Raw genomic sequence first — 21,294 nt, 5'->3', positions numbered from 1 at the left:
CATCTTTGACCTTTAGAAAAAGCAGAACAATCAGAGACGATCTTTGCCCCAGCTACACGTTGTCTCAACCACCCAAGTCTTGCTGGCTACAGAGACCGTTGGGATTTTTTACCTGTAGTTCTTGCAACATTTGCCCTTTGGGATGTAACAAGACCTTAACGTTTAGTTACAACTCTGACAAAGAACACAAAATCTATCATTTCATTAACTGCCTCACCAGTTATGTGGTCTATGTCTTGATTTGTGGATGTAGCAAAATTTATGTTGGCAGCACCGTTAGACCTTTAAAAATTCGCATACAGGAACATCGTAGAGCTGCCTTACATGGTGATACTACATATGCATTAGTGACACACAACTATGTTGAAGGTGTAGATAGATCCAAATTTCGTTTTCATGGCATTGATGTAGCCATGCCCGCCAGAAGGGGTGGGGATAGAGAACTCAGATTGAGACAATTGGAGGCGAGATGGATTTGTACTCTACGATCAGTCACACAGGGTTTCAATAGTGATAATGAGATGCATTATTTTCTCTAAAAATCTGAGTGTATCAGGCAGAACGCAATGTTTGCTCTCATTCTCGATTGGATGATTTTCTTTACCATCAAATTTACTGTGTTTCAATGTATCAACTGCTTTTGTGTACCTTTTAGTCTTAAATACTCATATTCGCACTATGTGCTTGTTGCTCATGTTTGTGTAACTGGTACACCTAATATGAATGGAAAACCTTGGGTATGTGCATTGTCTGTGATTTGGCCTTCTTGCTCATGCTTATACTGTGTCCACTAAGCACTGTACTAATCTATTCTAATGAATTTGTACACGAAGTGCCCAACTTCAACATGTCTTCGTCCCTATCCCATCTTCTTGGGACCAAATACTCTGGTTTACTTTCCCATTTTGCTTCTCCTTTGGATCCTGTATGTCTCGTATCCTTCCATTTTTCGAATTGAGAACGGATCGTCGCTGTGGTCGTGAATGCTTAAACATTATTTTGTCCTTTTAAATGGGTGAGGGAATGTCTCTTGGATGTGTTATACACGTAGTATTGTATGTGTGATTTTGAATTGATTAGTAGTCGCTTACCTCGCGGTTGACAAGCTCAAGCTTAGTACGTCCCCCCCCCGCCTACATAGTTTTTGGTTTCTAGAATACTCATGTATTTTATCTATGGACACAGGACCTATTGCTGCTTTGTTCGTTTACTTGTTATTTGGTATTTCACTTATTTTTCACTTTTTTGACTACCTCGATATGGAGCATCGTTTGGTTTCTTTTTGAGTTCTGGTCACATCACATTTATGCATTTCCGGCTTTCAATTTTATTGTTTGGTTTTATTAAATCTAAATCTTACTGTTTTGAGACGTTTTTGCAATGTCTTTCATTATGTTGACAGTCCATTGTGGATTTGGTCATTCATCGCCTCATGTGATGGAAGAAAGTCTTATAACTGTCCGGTCACTCGAAACCATTCCAATATGGAGGATTCTTTTTTGAGTGATGTTATAGCCTACTCAGCTCATCCCGTAATATCTGATGCATTATTTTGGCGCCGAACATATAATAATGGACAATCTTTTGGGCGCCCTGTGTGTGTGCGCATTCTTGGAGCTATATGCTGTTTTAACTATAATTATGCATTTCCGTACTTTTGTTTCATTTCCGAAACTGTTATTCTGAAACTTTGTCTCGTAATTCAGAAGACACTATTTCGGTATAGAACGAGGACGACAAGACTTTCTCAAGGACAGACGGTATATGAGTAATTCTGAATGCTCATTTTTTCTGTCGTATGTCATTCTTTGAACAACTACTTAATCCGGAACTAGTCCAAGATGGAGGACATTCAGGTAGGATACGCTTTTGCGCATTGACGTCATTCCCCATTTCCGGGAATTCTATCCGGACGCCGAAGACACATATATATATGGGCGTCCCAGCATTTAATCGGTTACCGCTCCTACACGACGGTGCTTGTACCTGTGCAGACCACTTCACTACTAGAATTGGACGTATGCTTTGGCGATATTGGGGCTCTCTGGACTTAGTAGTGGGTACTCGGAAGCCGGTGAAACGGTGCAAGATTACCGATTAGTATGTGTTTAGTTTGCACACTTAGTTTTGGACTTGTGATTTCAGTGGCCTCTTGGGGCTTTGCACTTAATTTCACTAGACCATTGCCCTTGTGTATAGTTTGCGCATGGGCGATTGTCTAGTAATGGTGTGTACGTTTCTTTGGTCCGCTGTTCATAGTATTTTTAGATATACCTTTTAAACTTTTCTAAATTAAAAACAATTTTATGCTCTCATTTGGGCTAATATCTGTTTGTCAATACCTCGTTCTACTGTTTAGATATGCAGGATTGGGTGGCGTTTTGGCTCTCTACAAATAAATAATACATTATGCTTGTTTGACCATTACGGTTAACTTGTGCGTGTTCGATACCTACACATAATTTCTCTCGTATTTGACTTTATTTTTATCTTGTTCTTTCACCATTAGAACAATACAGATTGAACTGATCAGGAAATAATTTTCTTTGGAATACTCATCAGTTTTTTACGATTGTATACTGGCCTCTCGCTACTATTCGGTAAGGTCAGTTGGTACTGATTTTGTTTGTGCCCTTCAATACGCCTTTGTAGATTTATGTTTGCTCTCTTTCACATATCTCAACTATTACTATTACAATTATATTACAGACAACTCCGGCAAGGATTTCTTAAGACAGGAAGTTCTCTATGATTACTACTGTAACTTTCGTATATAGATGACACGCTAGCTTTTAACAAGGTCAGTGACTGTGGATTGACCAGAGATCAGCACCTTTTAACTGAATCTTTGCATATCTATAAAACTTGGGCTTTACTTATGTTTACCCTTACTATTTTTAGACCCTATCCGTCAAGGACATGCTGCGTTGTTGTGACCTATTTTTTATGCGCCATTCAGTCTGATATCTTGGTAAGCGACAATTCTTAACCCAAATATGTTTGTTTCTCAGTCTCATTTCTAGTACTTTCTTAACAATACACTGGTTTATTCTCTTTTTTCTAATCAACACCGTTTCTGGTGACAAGTTATTCCGGGCCTCAGTGCTAGGAAACTTTGAATTCACCTCTATCTCTTTCTCACGTTTATTTTTGATCTTAGGTCCTTGGCTTGACAGACATCTAGGTTATGGTGTGTTGTTCACTTCTCTACTTCTCTTTTTATTATGATTAGTTTGTTTGTGAAATAAATCTGTTTCATTATATAAAGTTTTGATATGACTCTTTGTATGATCTCCAACAGCCTTGAAGAAGCCCATGTTTGGGCGAAACGCGTTGGCTGTGAATGTGACAGCATCAAACTATGGAATAAAGAAAATTTGAAACTTTACAAGTTCTGTGTGGATTACACAATCTGTTCAGTACTACATTGTATTAGTCAATTCGTTCTTGTGTTGCCTCTCATACCTTTGTGCTTACCTTTATTGTTTATGGTCTTTTAAGCAGCTGGCCATTTGAGGTGGGCAATACTCTCACTACTGAAAAGTGACATGTCCAGGCAGTGCATACGTGCTTAACCTAGCTGCTTATTTTCAAATTGTTAACCTTCTCCAATCTTCCTTATGTTGTGACCCAAGATGTTTATTTTAAGGACAGCTGAGTATAACACACAAAATATCACCGAACTGTCACGAAAGAATTCTTCTAACAAAGAGTCAAACCAGTATTTGTTTCTCTTTTGACATCTGGTTGACCGCCAAGTATTAGATCAGTTTCAAAAGCTTCTACATAACTATTCGTGTTAGAGTATTTATGGTCGCTGTTTTTAATCAAAGTGAGGAAAATATGTGAGTGATGTTTCATGATGAAAGCAGAAGGCCTCCCTTTTTTTTTTATTTATTTTTTAGAAACACCTGGGGATATTACTTCTGTTTTTATTTTTTTGTATGGTGTGGACTACATGCACAAGACTGAGTGACCGAGTATCTACCATAATATTTTAATTCAATCAATAAAATATTTTAGTTACAGCAACCGCCGATTGCGTTGTAAAAAAGGAATTTGTGTTGTATTATCGCGTAGTTTAAATTATATACAGTAAAATGGATGATAAAGTGTTATTTCTGTTGTGTGGATAGGAAGGCCCTGACTGGTGTACCAATTCTGTTTTTCAGTTCACACAAAAAATGCTGGACAACTTCTACAATTTTGCTACATCGTTTGCTGTATCCCAGGCACAGATGACACCAAATCCTTCTGAAGTTTTCATCCCAGCAAATGTAGTTTTAAAATGGTAAGGATGCAACTTCTTACACATGGGTACCTTTCAATGTGTAGTGCTAGGCCAAGGTGCTACTATTGTAGTCCTTTAATCGGGGATGTTGGCATTCTGCAGCCGTGAAGGACCAAAATTTGCAGCAGGGTTGACTAAATTATGCGACAAGAAAAGCCAGTTTTGTGGCCTATTACTGCACCTTCTATGGCAGTATTATTTTGCAGTTGTCATTTTAACACTCACAAATTCCTTCTGGTAATGTGTATACTTATTAGTACCAGTTTAACATCTGAATACATCTTGCAGCAACTGGAAAGTGACCAGTTTACCTTTGCAAAAGGTCTGCTCCTGGACAGTAACCCCTTGAGGCGGTTTCTGAATAATGTTTTATCTTTGTGAGTTAGAACCAAAATGTGTTTGATCGTTGTTGTCATTTGCATATTATACAGCAGATGGCGGATTGTGTGGGAAGTGCAGTAAATCCATCATTATCTGAAAAACACTACAGCCTCTGAATTGGGTAATTCCAGTGGCCCTGGCTAAAGTGGTTGCCTCTCAAGCGTGTTGACAGTGTAAAAATGGAAGGAATTGTAAATTGTGGAGGGAGAAATAGCATATTTGGACATCCATTCATGCAATACTTGAGGTAATTATTATTAGCATGCAACTAAGATATGACCCAACATCATCCGCCCAGTTTCTGGATACTATTGGGAAGTAGTGACCCTGCTCCTAAATAACAATCACTAGAGCTGCAAACAGCTATTAGGAAAAAGATTGCTTCACTGTTTGCCGGTGCTTTTATCTTGAAAAAGAAACATACAGAGACTTGCATTGGGTCAGCCTCCTTAAGCCATTTCTTGGTTAAAGTGTCATTTAGGTTGTGGTTTAGCCCACAGGAATATTTTCTCTCTCGCAGCACAAACTCCCTAATCCTCGTCTGTGATTGGGTGTTCATTGTGTTATGTTGCCTCTGGAAAGGCCTACCATCTTATGCAGCGAAAGGTACTGCATTTTCTTTTTCTGTGATGATGTGTTTTCCAAGCCTAAGATCAGCAAACCCATGCTCTCCCTGCAAGCACCGCAGCCTGCCTCCTCCAGCTTGGTCAGCCCCTGCCCAAGGCTGCCACTTAGGTGCTACTTCAGGTGGCTGGCTGCTCCAGTCCCTCAGTTTGCCACTCTGTGCTGTTATCAACCCGAGGGCTAGGATGGACGTGTGCCATCAATGATCTGTACTTGATCTGAATTCCTTTGAGTACTTGGGGCGTATAATCACTTTCTTATCAAGCTTGTTTCAGCATGATTCTGCATCTGGCAGAGAAGAAACAGATAACTGAAAATAACAAATATCCCTCAGCAGTTATAAATTAAGTTGGAGGATCCCTGGAAAATTGAGTGTGGCAGGTCTCAAAGTTTCTGAAATTATATCACTAGGTTTATTAAGGAAGGACAGAGTGACAGATACCGTATATAAAAGGTATCTCTGTAGCCTTAGTAGGCTGTGCCATCTAATTTATATGTGCATGGTGCGGCATAATAATCTTGCATGCTGTTGCTCAACATTTCCTATAGAGAGCCTCTTTGTCCATGCTGGTGATGGATCTTTTTTTCCGGTGTTTCCTGCGTCTTCAGTGGAACACTAAAGTACAAACAGGATGCTGTTTCCTGAAGTTCCTTAATTCATATTTATATACTTTTCGAATTTACTAGGAACACAGCAAAAAGGTTAGTTTCTGATCCCGGCACCTTCATAATCCCCGGTGGCTGTCTGTTTATCCTGTGTGTAGTCTCTTTCTACTTCCATGCCATGTCTGTTCTTCAGAAACAGACCACATGTCCACCTGAGATGGCACAATAATTTGGATAATCCCTAGGAAAGTGAGGGTGGCAGTTGATGGCTCTCTGATCAAATAAAGGAGTACTTACTTGTCCTTATTGAGTCTTTAAATATAAGACTATATGTGTAAAAATACGCTCTTCTGATGATGAGTTTCAGACTATTATTAAAGAGAATGGAACTTTTCTTAATGACTGAACCACTGCATATGCTTTGCAGCATACACTTTATATATTTCTTCTTACACCCGGAGAACCTTTTTTTAACATACTAAAAGGATCATATGCATTGTGTCAATTGTCATTCATAAATGTGATGAAAAAGTTTAGCATTTCATATGTTTAAATTTCTGCAATTTTACAGTATGTTTAAGCACAAACGCAACTTATCTAATTAAAGAGTCCTATTCAATTCGGAAAGCCATGTTTTAAGTCTTTGTGGCACATTACCAACAATTTTACATTGTATTTTAATTGCAAGGTAGGGACTAGTTAGTAGAATGTTGATTTTGCCACTTGTATTTAGACCCCGATTGTTATGCCACCCGTCCCTTCCTTTCCCATTCCTCCCTCCTATTCCTTCATTATGGTATGTAGCCTCTTTAAGGTGTTGATGAGTTTTCAGCCTTTACATTTTATATTTTTCTAATTTTTATAAACCATTCTAATAACAATCATTCATTAAACTTAACAAAAGAAGTATCTTTATTGAAGAAAAATATATAAGTCTAATATGATGATTAAAGTACAACTCTAATGATTCTCTGCGCTGTATATGCCTTAAAGATTTGTTCAAATTTGCTAACCTAAAAGGGCTACCTGATCTATCTGGTAAGTAATGTCATGGTCCACAAGACTATTTTACGCACCACCTGATACGTGTTCTTTAATGTTCATGGAGGAGTTCCCATATACACTCCTCCCTGTAACAAGATCTGGAAATATAGGCCAATACCAAAAACATAAGTGTATCCGGTTGCAAAGGTGAACCATTATTATGCACTCCCTTTAATGCATTGTTAAGAACAATCACTTGTGAAAAAACCTTCTCTAATTTGTTCATGGTAAATGAATATTTAAAGATCATACCATAGCTGTTTGAAACTACATCTGGTAAAAGTCCATTACAGGGAGATCTTTTCTGTTATTTTTCTGTATCGGGAAATACAAAGCAAGTAATCCATAATTGTCCTGAATTAGATCTTTCATAGATTTGCATGCTTTAATATTCCCATAGTTCAGTTGAGAGTCCCACAGTAAATATAGCACGCAGAGTAAAGCATAACATTGAACAGAAAAGTCAAAATGTGACAGAGGTAATCTATTCACATCATTTTGTATAGAACCAAACTCCAACCAACCGGGATGCAACTCTTGAACCACTCCCCCCCCCCCCCCCCCCTCCTCATCACCCCCTACTCCGCAGCCACCATACCTCAGATTTCTTACCCCACTTTGTGTGAAGGGAGTCTCTCTGAACTGTGATTCTTTTTCTTCAGATTGACATCTGTTTTCCAGCCTCTGCTGAACTTTGATTGAATCTTACCTATTAACTGCTAAAAGGTAACATTTTAGCTGTTGAATTCTGACAGGAAAAATCATGTCGAAGGGCTCTAAACTCCTGGGTAAACTCAGGCTATTCTTTGAGGAGTCATATAAAGAGTGCCTTTAACTGCCTGCATCCTCATCACAAACCAAAGGAATGTAAATACTGCCGTACTTTTTTGGCCAAAACTTTGAAGGACGGGGAAGCCATACTTCTGTTATGGCTACAGTAAAAGAAGGCATTAGAAAGTCCAGTTTCTGAAGATGAAGAAGAAACATCTCCCACTAAAACGCTCATAATACAGAAAGACTTGGTGGGGGGCCCTTCACTGGAACCTCCCCTTAAGGTTCACAGAAGCAAGGGAAAAAAAACTACGATCTGAAACTAGTATAACGCCTATGTCTGAAAAACATCACCTATGACGGCTTTAAAAAACTCCTAAAATCTATTCCGAACCTGCAACTCCTGTCTGTGAAGGAAACATTTTCCTCTGGCATCAAAAAGCCATCACTGGATCCACTATCGACTAAGCACGCATCGATGGGGGGGAAAAAAACAAGACGACCATTGTGATGACAAACACTATGTTGACAACAGCAATAACCAATATAGTGATGTTATGATACTTGTATCGATGATATTAGTGGCGACTAGACTGTCCGCAATAAGCACGTCAAAGGGTACATTACTGCCATCGACAACAACAGCACTTCATCCATGACTGCACCATCAACGAGACCAATAGAGTTTATTCCCATTTGGCCACACCAGACTTCTCTAATGAAAGTTTCTCCATTGCACCTTGTACAATGCCAGAACGTAGACAAGGAGGACAATGAGTACATTGAAGGAGACTTCTCTTTTAACCCCTTCGCCGCTGCAGGAATTCTGCTGCGGCGCTGGTGGGGTTTGGGGGCAGTTGCGGGTCCGCTGTGCTCGTAACGGAACCACTCCGTCACGAGTCACGGTTGAGCTGTGCTCATGACGGAGTGGTTCCGTCACGTCTCCGCCCACTGCGCTAATCGCCCGCACAGGCGGGGAATTAGCGCCGCGTGGGCGGAGCAGCCGCCAACGGCCGCAGCATAACGGAACCACTCCGTCATGAGCACAGCGCAACCGTGGCTCATGACGGAGTGGTTCCGTCATGAGCGGGGAAGGGGTTAAGGAAAGGTCATAAGTAAGGGCAAGATACTTTGAATCCTTTCAGGACCGGTACACATATGATAACTCGTATGACGAGCATAGCCACCAAGAATATATAAAGCAGGTATCGATTGGTCTAGTTACTGACCTTCACCAGATGCTCATTGATTACTACAAAAGTTTTCCAGAATCACGGAATCCACCTAAAAAGACACAATTGACTCCTACTCCTCAAGGCACCCCTGCACACACACCTCACTTGTTTCAACAGTGGAAAGGTTCAGTGTCTCAACAGAGACAACCCGCAAGCCAAGGATATTGGATTTTGTTACCATCTATGATGATTATATGCAGAAAGGTTGACTGTGCTGAGCCAGGAGAGGGGGAAATTATTCCAGATAAACCGTCTGGATCTGGAGATGAGTGGGACGATTATTTGACATCACCTTCAGCAACTCCTACACCACCAACAGCCAGTTCTCCTCCGGAAGATATTGGACACCTCCATATTCTAATAGACAGGGCATCCAAGAAAATGTATCTTCCTGTGCCAATAAAACGGATGGACTGCTCTTTATGACTACAAGGCGTCCTCCAGAAAATCTGTGAAGGCTATACCTATTGAGGATCATATATGAGCAGAAGTAGGAATCCTGCTATGGTGGTAGTAGGGGAACCCTGTCTTGACAAAAAAAAAGTACACGATCCCAGGGGACTCTCCAGTTTGCCTGATTGGTCACCCATAGCCCGACTCAGTGGTCCTGCATGCAGTGCAGAGGTTCCAGAAATCCTACTACGCCCTGCTCTGCACCAAGAGGGTAGGCGTTTAGATAACATTGGGAAAATGTTCTCTGCTATGGCAGCCACAATCATTAGGACTTCGAATGCTCTGGTGATCCCAGGCAGATATGACCGCCAAATGTAGTCTGAGCTGAGGACTTTTATAGAATTCTTGCCATAAGACAAGCAAAAGGAAGAAATGGCAATCTTGCAGGAGGATGAAAGAACTTTGGCTATGGAAATAGCTGCAACAAGATTTAGACATATTGCAGATGAGGCTGTCTTAAAACACTAGGAATGGCTGAAAGCGACTTTTTAGACCGGAAGACCCTACAAAAATATTAGACATGGCCTATGGTGGCGAGGCCTTGTTTAGAAAACCTGATGATGCCTTATAATCGATAAAAACAGATCGGAGACGGCGAGATCCCTAGGGATATTACAACCACATCTTTTTCACCCTTTCATGTAGTCCGAGGAAGATAACCATATTCATTCATGTGGAAACAACTAAAAAATACAGATACCAACAATACCCCCCAGGTTCAACATAGATACCTCCTGCAATGCCCACAGATGTACAGATCTCCACCAGCTGTTTCTTATTCCAGACATGCTACTTGAAAAACGCTGAACAAATATCTAAAGAAACAATCTCCAGGACGGCCACATTGTAGGACATCCTGCAATTGCTGAATCTAGGAGATTTTATGAGGTCACTAGACCTTCAAGACACACATTTCCATAACCCTATTCATATAAAACGTCGAAGATACCGAAGATTCAAGGTGCCTGGATGCTGTTATCAATTCAAAGTTCTCTTTAGTCGAAAGACTGCTCCTCTGGTTATTACCATATGAAGGGCACCAGTAGCGGCTTACTTAAGGCAGTGGCGTAGCTAGGGGGGGGCGAGGGGGGCGGGCCGCCCCAGGCGGCACTGGTTTGGGAGCGGCTGCCGCACGTCACTGGCGGCCTGTTGCGGCGGCCTTTCTAATTTATTTGGGGACACTCACTGTCTGACACTTTGTCAGTCAGTGTCCCCAGTCCCCAAATAAATTATAAAGGCTGCCGCAACATTAGACCCCCCCCCTCCTTCTGTCCCGCCCCCTGTCTCACGATGTAAATACAGGGTCTTCTGAGACGCCACCCCAGGCAAGGCATAAGGGCGCTCAAAATTTACGTCGTGCGTGCGTCAGCTCGCTGTCGCTGTAGTGCGTCGCCCGCACTTGAGGACCACAATGGGCCGTAACCTTCTGACACCCCCAGTTTGTTGTCAGTCACGCGGCGTTTTTAACACCCCATCAGCCCTCTTCTTACCCCCTCAACTCCGTCTAACTCCTCGCTGTCAGCCTGTCACACAGCAACAACACCCCCGCTCCATCGGGACTGGGCCAACCTGCACGATCCGGGTGAGTTGGGGGGGGGGAGGAGTGAATATATTTTCGTAAGAATTCAGTCACTCCTCTGGCGTAATGAGCCAGGGACTGACTTGGGAACCGAACACGAAAATGCTGTACCAGAGCATACGTGCATTTAAATCACCTGTAACTGTACACGGGCATCGTTACCTCTATATGCACATGTACGTATACACATAAGTACTTGAGCATATGTACACTTTAATCAAGTGTACCTGTGCTCACTCGCACCTATGCAACACTGTATGCACGTAAGTACTGGAGCTTCTGTGCATTTAAATCACTTGTGCCTGTAGTTATGGTAATGCTCAGTTCTGTGTATGTTTTCCTGTACATGTAACCTATGGACTAACATCTATAGAGTGACATGCCTGTGTACCTCTACATATTTGTGCTGTCCCATGTGCATGCGCATACGAGGAGACGTACATAAGAACTTGTGCTAACATACATTCTATTGTGCAATTCTGCGGCCATGTACCTGTGCATACTTACTATGGGATGTGCATATGTACCCATACCGAACATATGAACTTGGTACATGTATATATGCACATAAGTTCTCCCACCAGTGTGCATTTGATCCTGTGAAGTGCCCCTGAATCGGCAGTTTTGTGCCTCAATGCCGGCGCATATGTCCCTGTATACCAATGTACGCATATAGCTTTATACATACAGATAAGCACCTGTATATGTTAACTGTAGCGGTGGACCTGAAGAACAGCCCTTAGTTATCTGCTACTGTGCATTAGTATATCTGTAAGATGAACCTTTACCTGTACGTGTCTAGTAAGCTCGTTATTGTGCACATGTGAATGTTTGCACGAGTAAGTGTTACAGGTTCTGTCCAGATCTGTACCTGTGCACGCTATTTCATCGGACTAAACTTTACCCAGCACTTCCTTACGCACTAAACCCATTCCAAAGGGCCGCGCGCCTCTCTACATACGCCCATATGAACGTCCCATATGAACGTGCACCTGTACATATTTATCTGTACTTATATATGTGTGCATCTGTGCACGTGCCTCTGTACAGCGCTAACGTAACTGTAGCCACGTGCTGTTCGTCCTGTGTACATTTCTATGCTCTCAGCACAGCTTTAAAGTTAGTTGCGTCGACGGCACTCAGTGGCGTAGCTGGGGGGGGGGGGGTGAGGGGGGCGGACCGCCCCAGGAGGCACTGTTTTGGGAGCGGCTGCCGCGCGGCACTGGCGGCCCGTTGCGGCGGCCTTTATAATTTATTTGGGGACACTCACTGTCTGACACTTTGTCAGTCAGTGTCCCCAGTCCCCAAATAAATTATAAAGGCTGCCGCAACGGTCTGCCAGTGCCGCGCGGCCGTTTGCAGTGCAAGCACATTAGACCCCCCCCTCCTTCTGTCCCGCCCCTCCCGCGCCCTGTCTCATAATGTTAAGCACAGGGTCTTCTGAGACGCCACCCCAGACCGGCTGCAAGGCATCCTTCACGCGGCATTACGGGCGCTAATCTTTACATCGTGCGTGCGTCAGCTCGCTGTCGCTGCAGTGCGTCGCCCGCACTTGAGGACCACAATTGGCCGTTACCTTCTGACACCCCCAGTTTGTTGTCAGATGCACTGATCTATGTATCCCCCTCATGTGCATCACTACTTCATGCACTGCCACTTCCTCTCATAAAGCGCCTAGAAGCAATTACGTTTAGCAGTCTGTGCTACACAAGATAAACATAAACGTGCGCCCCCTATCATGGCAGTGATGCAAGCGATGTGCATTTCTTAAAAAGTGGAACCAAAGAGGAAGGTGTTGTTTACCAAGAATGTTGTGTCATCACAGGGGACCACAAGTCCCGTGTTAAAAAATAAAATACAACTTGACCCATGACCTCAGGCCTACCAATGGCTTACTCGAGTGAGGCAGGCCTTCTGAGTCACCGGCGAACCTGTGCAGAAGTATAGGAGCTGTCTAAGCTTCTCTTGTCGGCACCTGCGCTTGGGATCCGATGCACAGCTGCCACAAGATGTCATTCATCTTCAGGAGTCAGTACGAGTGCCGGTATGTTTTAAAGCAAACACTTCTGTGCAGTGCCATATGTATTTTTTAGACTACTTTTTCAGCCTGCTGCATAACACGCACTGGTGCAAGTACTCTTAGATAGTGCGGGCTTTTTAATGCTCACTCTCTCAAAAAGTATATGTTTGAAATAAAACTGCCTACAGCGGAGTTGTGACCCCTAGACTATGTGTACTTTAATCAAACTTTTCTCCTGAGGCTTGCACGCACCCCCATGCTTAATTGTGTCTCAATGTTAATTGCTTAGACTAGCAATGCAACGTAGCTTCAGATTATTAATAAATAACGGGTGGCGACGCACACCCTGCTGTTATCAGCGAATTGATTTTTATCAAATTGCTCAGTTTGTCCTTTTGAGATAAATTACAGTCTTCAGAGGGGTTGGGACCTCTAAGCTACGCGTGTACCCTTCCATTTCCAGTGCTTTGCAGCCGTTTTAAAATCTTCTTACAGTTTCTTCGTTGCTCAGATGGGTGTAATTTCTGATATTTATGTTACCTTTGTTTTTATTGCTTGATTTTCCTTGCAAAAAAAGTGTCACTCATAATTACGCTGACATTATAAAAATGTCACACTTAGCAATCTGAAACCTTGGCAGCTATGCTTCCTTTATGTCCGGCCTGCTGCTGTTAGCTGTACTTCCGGTGCCAGCTGCGCCCCTCCACATGCACAAACCATGAACTGAACATTGCAGGCATTGCCCTGTAGAAACATAGACATGGCCGCCGGTTGTACAGTAGGGTGTCGGAGAACATTCCATAAAGTATAGAACCCTGCGAATGCTGGTAATTTCTACGTTTTTATTTCTTTATTTGAAATTTTATACCACACGCAGACGACGTTAAAGTACTCTACAGTGTTTTATTTTTACAAAAAAAATGTGAGAAATGATTCCAAATAATAAACATACATATTTACAAAGAAATGTTCAGTATGATGTTAGAGCATTTTGCAATTTGTAGATACATATTTTGAGAAATGCATCCAAGTCATATAAATCCATGTTAGCAAAGACGTGTTTTCTTATAGTGAACGTTAAGTGGTCAGTTTGTTCTTCACGCTACAATATTTGATTGAAGAATGACACTGCATATGTGGCGGTGCAGGTGCTGGAGAGAGCTGCAATTAAATGTCACAAACGTTAGTGTTAGGAGTTATGAGGCATGAATATGGAGTTTTATTGGATAAATAAAAAATCCATATTCTGGGTGCTGTAATTGAGATGGAGTAAGGGCCTACTTTGGAGTTTGGCCGATGGGATACTCAGACACAAATGTATTACAGGTGCATGGTAGCTTATAGCCTTTGTATACAGAGCACAGGATATGTGCCACTGTGTGGCAGAGTATTCCATTCACCAATCTCTAAATAAGGCCATATGATTTTTTAATGTCGAATTTCAGAGCTACAAGCATCAGTGCTTCTTTGTTTCTGGGGTTTCTGTTTTGCCTCGTGACGTGCAATTGCTGATGCTAGGTAGGTTGGTGAAGGGCTTTGAAGGTTATGCACACTGTCCTGAGTATGCAGTGTTTCTCTACTGGGAGCGAGCTCAGACATTCTCTAACTGATGAGCTGTGGTCTGCCCTTTTCCATGTTTGCAGTAAGCCTTGCTGTTGAGATTAATAATAATGTTGAGGAAGCCAGGCTTGATAGGCCAGTGAGTAGGGCAGTTTCACATACCTACCTGGTGACATCTAGAGAATGGACTAAGGTTTGCAGATCTTGTTTTTAACATAAGGCACCACAGCATGCACAAATCTTGCACTGAAACAAGATCTGCTATTCTAGAGTTAGGGCACGAGAGAGGGGTTGCCTTAAAGCTGGTATTAGTGTTTGAGTTGGAGTGACAGTCAATATTAGTGTTAGAAAGAATTAGGTTACAACTAGGATGAGGGTGATGGTTAGATGAATGGGATGGGGTGGACCGAGGACTGGAGTTATTAGCATTGCTTGGATTAACAATAGGTTTAGAGATACATGTATGATTATGCTTAGATTGCGGGTTAGTTTTAAGGTTTGGATGAACACAAGTGTTTCGATTGGGTCTTACCGCAGGTTTCTGGTTAGGGTTTGTGTTCTAGGTTTAGAGTTACAGATAAAGTAATTGAGCCAACAATTGTGCAAGGAGGAATCCAGACTCCTTAACACCCAGCCTCAGCACAGAGGCCAGCAATTTACAAATAAACATAGAATTGTCAGAGACTGTATCAAGCTCTGAAAACTATAAAGGGCCTACCACAGCAGGATTCTTTTTTGGCCACTCTGGTGAGACACTAAAAACACACACAACATGCGCCCTTCTTTAAAAATGCAAATGAGTAAAATATCTGGTTACCACATTATCAGGCCAATACCTGCCTTAATAATGTCCAGAGGGCTTGTGACACATTCATATGGGAGGGGGACTAGAATTTCGTTGAGTCAGAGAAGGTAATAAGCAAGAGAAACAGGATTAGGAACACCCAGTGGTGCTCGAACAATTTTCAGAGTGGCGTCGCTGCCATCAGTGCTTCATCACTGAACTCACAATGTTGAACATATATGATTAAAGCATGGTGTGTTCGCGCAGTGTCATTTATAGACAGCACAATCTCCAGTGAAGTGGTCACTTAACTTGCAAAGACATACAATTTTACAGATAAAACTAATGTAGCGCACAAACAGTGTGTGGAAATCGGGTGTCAATCAATCAAACAAACAGGATTTGCATAGCGCTACTTATCACCTGTGAGGGTATCTAGGCGCTTGAGTGTGGGGTTGGTGCTGCTGATTAGGGACGTTAATCGAATAACCATGTTTTTAGGCCCTTCCTGAAATCCTGCAGGGTGGCAGTCTGTGTTCTCCTTTGTACTGCCGGTCACCAGTGTATTTAACTGTGTAGCCTTGGACAGTGTCATGTATGTGCATGTAACTTGCATGATCGAGGTAACTATTAGCGGCGATACTACATGTCTCTCCGTCCTTTTTCCCCAGCACCCCTCATCCCCCTCTCCAGGGGCGGCAATCTGAGGGATAGCCCCGGGCGCCACAAGCTCTAGCTACGCCTCTGACTTAAGGAGAAAAAGTCACCAGATTTTTCTAAACCTGTACGACTGGCTCATAAAACTTTTCATTGTTCAGTGCTGCAAAGTTTTCCACAGCAGCCTATCTCCAAGTCCAAGTCTTCAAAGCTCTAGGGTTGAACTCAAACTCAACAATGAAAAATCCTATGTTCAGCCTTCTTGACTGATAATATTTCTGGGAGCTATCTTAGATACAATATCATACAAAGCCTTCCATGCAAAAGAAAAAGTTCAAAGGCTGATGAATCTGGCCTCTTCCGTTTCACAAAGAAAGTCCTTTTCAGTTTGAACTTGCAAGTCTTTTCTGGTGATGATGGCCTCTTGAATTGGCTCCAAATGAGAACACTGCAGGAGGAAATAGACAAACAATGGATTCAGACACAAGGATCTTTTCACAATATAATAAAAATCACTCCAGAAATGACATCAGCCATGACTTGGTGGATACAGAAAAGCAACATAACCTCATGTCTAAATTTTATTTGTTCTCAGTCTCAGGATGTAATGACTATGGATTCATCCCTACAAGTATGGGGAGACATCTGTAGGCTCCGGAAGTAAATGACAAATGGACAGATCAGGTAAGGCGCAATGCATATAAATATTTTCGTATTGAAGCAGTCGCATTAGGCATTCAAACCTTTCTCCTGAGGTTAAAGAAATCTGTGATTCTGGTTTGTATCACCAACACAACTAGTATATTCTATCTAAACAAACAGGCAGGGACAAAATCGCACCTACTATCCATGGAAACTCATACAATCTGAAAATGGACTTAGCAAAATCAAATCATGATTAAATATTCACTTAAGCTTTCCCTCCTTTACCTCTGCTACCCCGACTACCCAATAGGATGATGAGAGTAATGGCAAATTAACTTGGTAACTCTATTGTGGCAGAGACCTCTCCAGTACATGGAACTGGTTCTCCTGTTGGAACAACAACCTGTTCTTCTCAGACCAGCCCCAGAAATGCTCACAATGCACAAATTCAGGTTGTTCATCCAACGTTGGAATCTCTGAAATTATCGACCTGGCTCCTGAGTACAGTTAATTCAATCTCTTGAATATTCTTTAGTACTGCTGAGACATTTTAGGGAAGGCTGGACCAGAATCTACAAATACCACTTATAAGGCGAAATGGTCTTGCTTCTGCATATGGTACTCTCAAAAGTCAGTCCAGAGCAGATTCTATTGTACCTACTTCACCAAGCTTGTTCCAGCCTTTCTCCTAGATCAGTATGGTCTACCTAGCTGCAGTTTCACGATTTTGGAGATCACTAAACCAAAAATCACCATGGTCAAATGGATTAATTTTTCAAGGAATTTTTAAAAGGCCTCTTTAGAACTTACCTCCAGTTAAGAAACACCCGACCAACTGGCAGTTGAACACAGGACTAGCTCAATGAATGAGAAGACGTTTTGAGTCCATTCATAAGGCTGATCTAAAGCGTCTTTCTTGGAAAATGGTTTTTTGTTAGCTCTCACTTCCGCCAGAAGAATTTGTGAAATTCAAGCCTTTACAAATAAGCACCTGTACCTTCAATTCAGTGTTCAAGACAAAAGTTATTTTGAGGACGAATCCCCTTCAGAAACCTGACCAAAGAGCTCTAGATGTCAAAAGGTTCCTAAAATTCCTCTTTGAGAGAACTAATCCATTTCGAAAATCTCCTTTTTATAGCCTTTGCCCCTCCACTGAAACATCAGGCACTGTTCAAGCAGCAGCATCGCCCGTTTGGTCTCAGTGGCTATAGTTTTCTGCCGCAAAAAAGGCTGGTCACCCATTAGTTGAAGTTGAAAGAGTTTGAGCGCATTCCTCAGGAGTGTGGAAACCTGTACTGCTTTGTTTGCTGGAGTTTCTTTGCTGACATAGTAGGGCAGTGACATGGAAGAACAGGCATACTTTAACAATACACACTGCTGTATGGATGCAGCAGCAAAAGATGATGCAGCAGTGAGTCAAGCAGTTCTTCAACATCTATTCTATTTAGGCGATCTAGAGAAAGAGAGAGAGAGAAGAAGAGAGAGAGAGAGAGAGAGAGAGAGAGAGAGAGAGAGAGAGAGAGAAAGAGAAAGATATATATGGATTACAAGACGTTTTACACACACACACAAAACCATTGAAATTCAGCAGTTATACTTATCTCAAGAAACTAAAACCCGTGCCCTAAGGTAACTAACATGCGCCCACACCATGCACAGTTTGCTCATCAATAATTTTATTGCAGATGTTGCAGTGATATTATCAATGATGTCATAGAAGATGAGAAGATGTCTTGACTGATGTCATGACTGGTGTGGTATAATTGACAGTGAAATCTGAATCTAACTAAGTCTGCTTTTTAATCCTATTTCCTAACTTTAACGTCCATGTAACCTTTTGTTTTATGAACCACCTCAGCAGTTCATTACAAGGGGCAAAGCTATGTTTAATGGCTTGTCTGTCTCCAGTCATTTATCAATATTACTTGCCAATTCTTGCAAGCAATGCCTTGTGATGTTGTTTGATTTCTATTTTTTTTAAAGCCTGAATGCCTCAAACCTTATTTTTCTCGCTTTTAAATAATATTCCGGAAAATAATTTGTGAAGTAAAACTGGGGAAATATTTCAGATTAGCTCCAGGATCCCAGTCTCCTGCTAATTGCATTTGTAAAAGAAAATGAAGAAATAAGACAGTATGGGGAAATATATGGCGGCTTTTCTCTGCCATAATTGCTCAAGCCCTGTGTCAGGCCCTGACGGCCTCCTCAGAAAAAACAGCAGCTGTGTTATCAATCAAAAAGCCCTTTTACATTTTTAGTCAAACTCTGATCAGCCAGACGCCCTTTTAATGGCAAATTCATTACATTCAAAAACATCCCTGTGAAAGTGTCAAGTTTTTTCTCTGCTTCTTAGCAGCATCTTGTTATTGGGGTGACTGTCGACAGGCGTCTTTCCATGCTTTTTGGCCCTTTTACAAGAACATTCTAACACATTAATTTGTTCATAGACATCCAAGAAATGTAGCTTTCTTGGCCCAGAACCAGAGGACTTCTTCGCATCCTAGTTTAATTTTCATTCTGTTGCTGCTAAAATAGGAAGGAATAAAGTTGGGTAGTGTTTGTGGGATTTTCTGATTTAAAAAAATATATATTTTGTACAGCAAGGTGAAAAAGCTTGAAATATGTTATCGTAGGAGATACGTGAAGGTGGGTGATACATTTTCTTTTTTATTTCAGCTTGTGAAACCTTTAGGTGAGTGTGGAAGGTGAGTCATATCAAAGAGGTATTTTTCTGATACAAAATCGCATTTGCTGCCCACAGCTAAAAAAGGCACTTCGTGTCGCAGCTCTCAATATACCCAGCCGGATTTCCAGACTCACCATAATTGCGATAGACATATCGCACAGGATAATTTTCAGCACAATGTAAGACTCGCTCGTGCAATTGTTGCTGCCCACGGCGCACGCAGTGCACCTATGTAAGAGGGCAGCCACCTTTGTTCTGCGTTCCGGCACATCTCACGCACTAGTCTCAGGGAGTCTTCCAAAAGTCCATTGTCTATGCGTGTCACTTCCGGCGCTCATTGAGCTGGGGCCAGGTCCTTATACCTGCCTTCACCCATTTTCTTTGCAACACGTTGTGTACTAATTAAAATATATACCCCTTTTATTTGCACTCCTGCCTCAGGTGGGCCTCGTATTTGATGCAGTATTCAGTTTGCGAATATATTTCATGTCCTTGTTCATTAGCAGTCCGCGTCACTGCTATAAATCATCTGCTGAGAGTGTTGAATGATCTATAATGATGTAATATATGCAATTTAATTCAACATAATATTGCACATTTCACAAAATATCTCAAGGCCGTGCAGGGGAAGAACTTGTACCTGTCAAGCCCTCATAGTGAAGGTAATGAGGCGGCGTGAGACCTTTTCCTGAACTGTTCACTGCAGGAGCCCCAGCAGACTGCATGGTGTCCGGACACTTTACTGGTACTTTCACTGCAGGATGGAGGGCAGGAAGGAGATGCTGTGCCTGCCCGCTTCTGTGCATTGTGTGCTACTGCGCACTGTACAGTAGGTCACTGGGGTCCCCTCCTCATCTGTGGGGTCCCTCCTCTTCCATGGGAACATGCAGGGTTTACTTCAGACTAGGCTGTGTTTTTCATTCATCACAGGCGCTATGAATGGGGCGAGAGGGCCGTGTCTCAGGTGGTTCTGTGTTTGTGGTATAGTGGTGTAGGTGGGTTACAATAATTGTTTTGTTTTCGTGACAATTTTGATAGGCTTTGGGTTTACTTGCATAGTGATAGGCTTTTAAATGGGCGCCTCCGTCCCCGTCTTGAGGAACGGTAGGCCACGGGGAGGGGAGGTCCGCCCTTCCTGCTGCCCCCTTCCTGATTAGCCCTATATGTAATGAAGAGTTCAAGGCAGCGGCAAACTTTGTCACCCCCTTAAAGTATCTGCCAGTTCACCCCCTTCAGGGGAATAAACCACTCCTATTGTGTGCTATGAAATAGGTTCTGACACCCCCGCCATCAATGCTAGTTACAGACAAGTGCACAGTGGAGCTGGTTAACTCACTCTTGGGCTTGCCCTTATCTGTCCTGGGGACGGGTTCTAAATACACTCATTGATCCCTCTCCAGGGTGAAAGCTGCACCTCTTCCTGAACCTGAGAAAAATGTACAGACCTAGCCCACCCAAGAGGGCATATATAAAACAAGCTCAGGAGACTGCGCTCGTTTTGTTTTTTCCTTCCCAGTTTTGGAGCAAATTCACAGATCCACCGCAATTTCACTGCAAAATGGAAAATCTGGGACTCCACCACCAGGCCTGGGGGGGGGGGGGGCGGGGTATTCCTACCCTGCCCCCTTATTTTTCTTTTTTTTTTGCCTAGTTTCTTGGGACTCGGATTAGTCTCAGTCCCAAGATAGCTGCCAACACTTCCTGGTTGAAGTGTGGCAGTCAATCAGATGTCACCATGAAATCTGTCGGATCCACTGAGGATTCGTGTCCCTAGATATCCATAAAATGTTTTTCCTTTAATAACTCAACAACTACTAAATGAATTTGCACTAAATTACAAAAAAGGTCGCTTTCTGGACCAAGATCTACCTTTCTGCCAAATTTGGTGTAACTCCGTTCAGCGGTTCAGGCTGTAGTCGTATCTGAAATCCCTATGGAAAATTGCATGATTGCATGGA

At 42.3% G+C, this 21,294-nt stretch overlaps 1 protein-coding gene across 1 annotated transcript in view; it reads left to right on the top strand.

Moving 5' to 3' along the window:
• Positions 1-21,294, top strand: part of HIKESHI (heat shock protein nuclear import factor hikeshi) — a 150,622-nt gene that overhangs the window by 100,813 nt on the left and 28,515 nt on the right. The window contains exon 4 of the mRNA XM_085623152.1: positions 4,173-4,291. Coding sequence (XP_085479278.1) covers positions 4,173-4,291 — 119 coding nt within the window. The remainder of the gene's footprint in view (positions 1-4,172; positions 4,292-21,294) is intronic.

This window comes from Triturus cristatus, chromosome 8 (genome assembly GCF_964204655.1).
Source record: "Triturus cristatus chromosome 8, aTriCri1.1, whole genome shotgun sequence".
Taxonomy (NCBI): domain Eukaryota; kingdom Metazoa; phylum Chordata; class Amphibia; order Caudata; family Salamandridae; genus Triturus; species Triturus cristatus.
The sequence above is the reverse complement of the archived record's forward strand: the minus strand, read 5'-3'. Positions and strand labels throughout refer to the sequence as shown.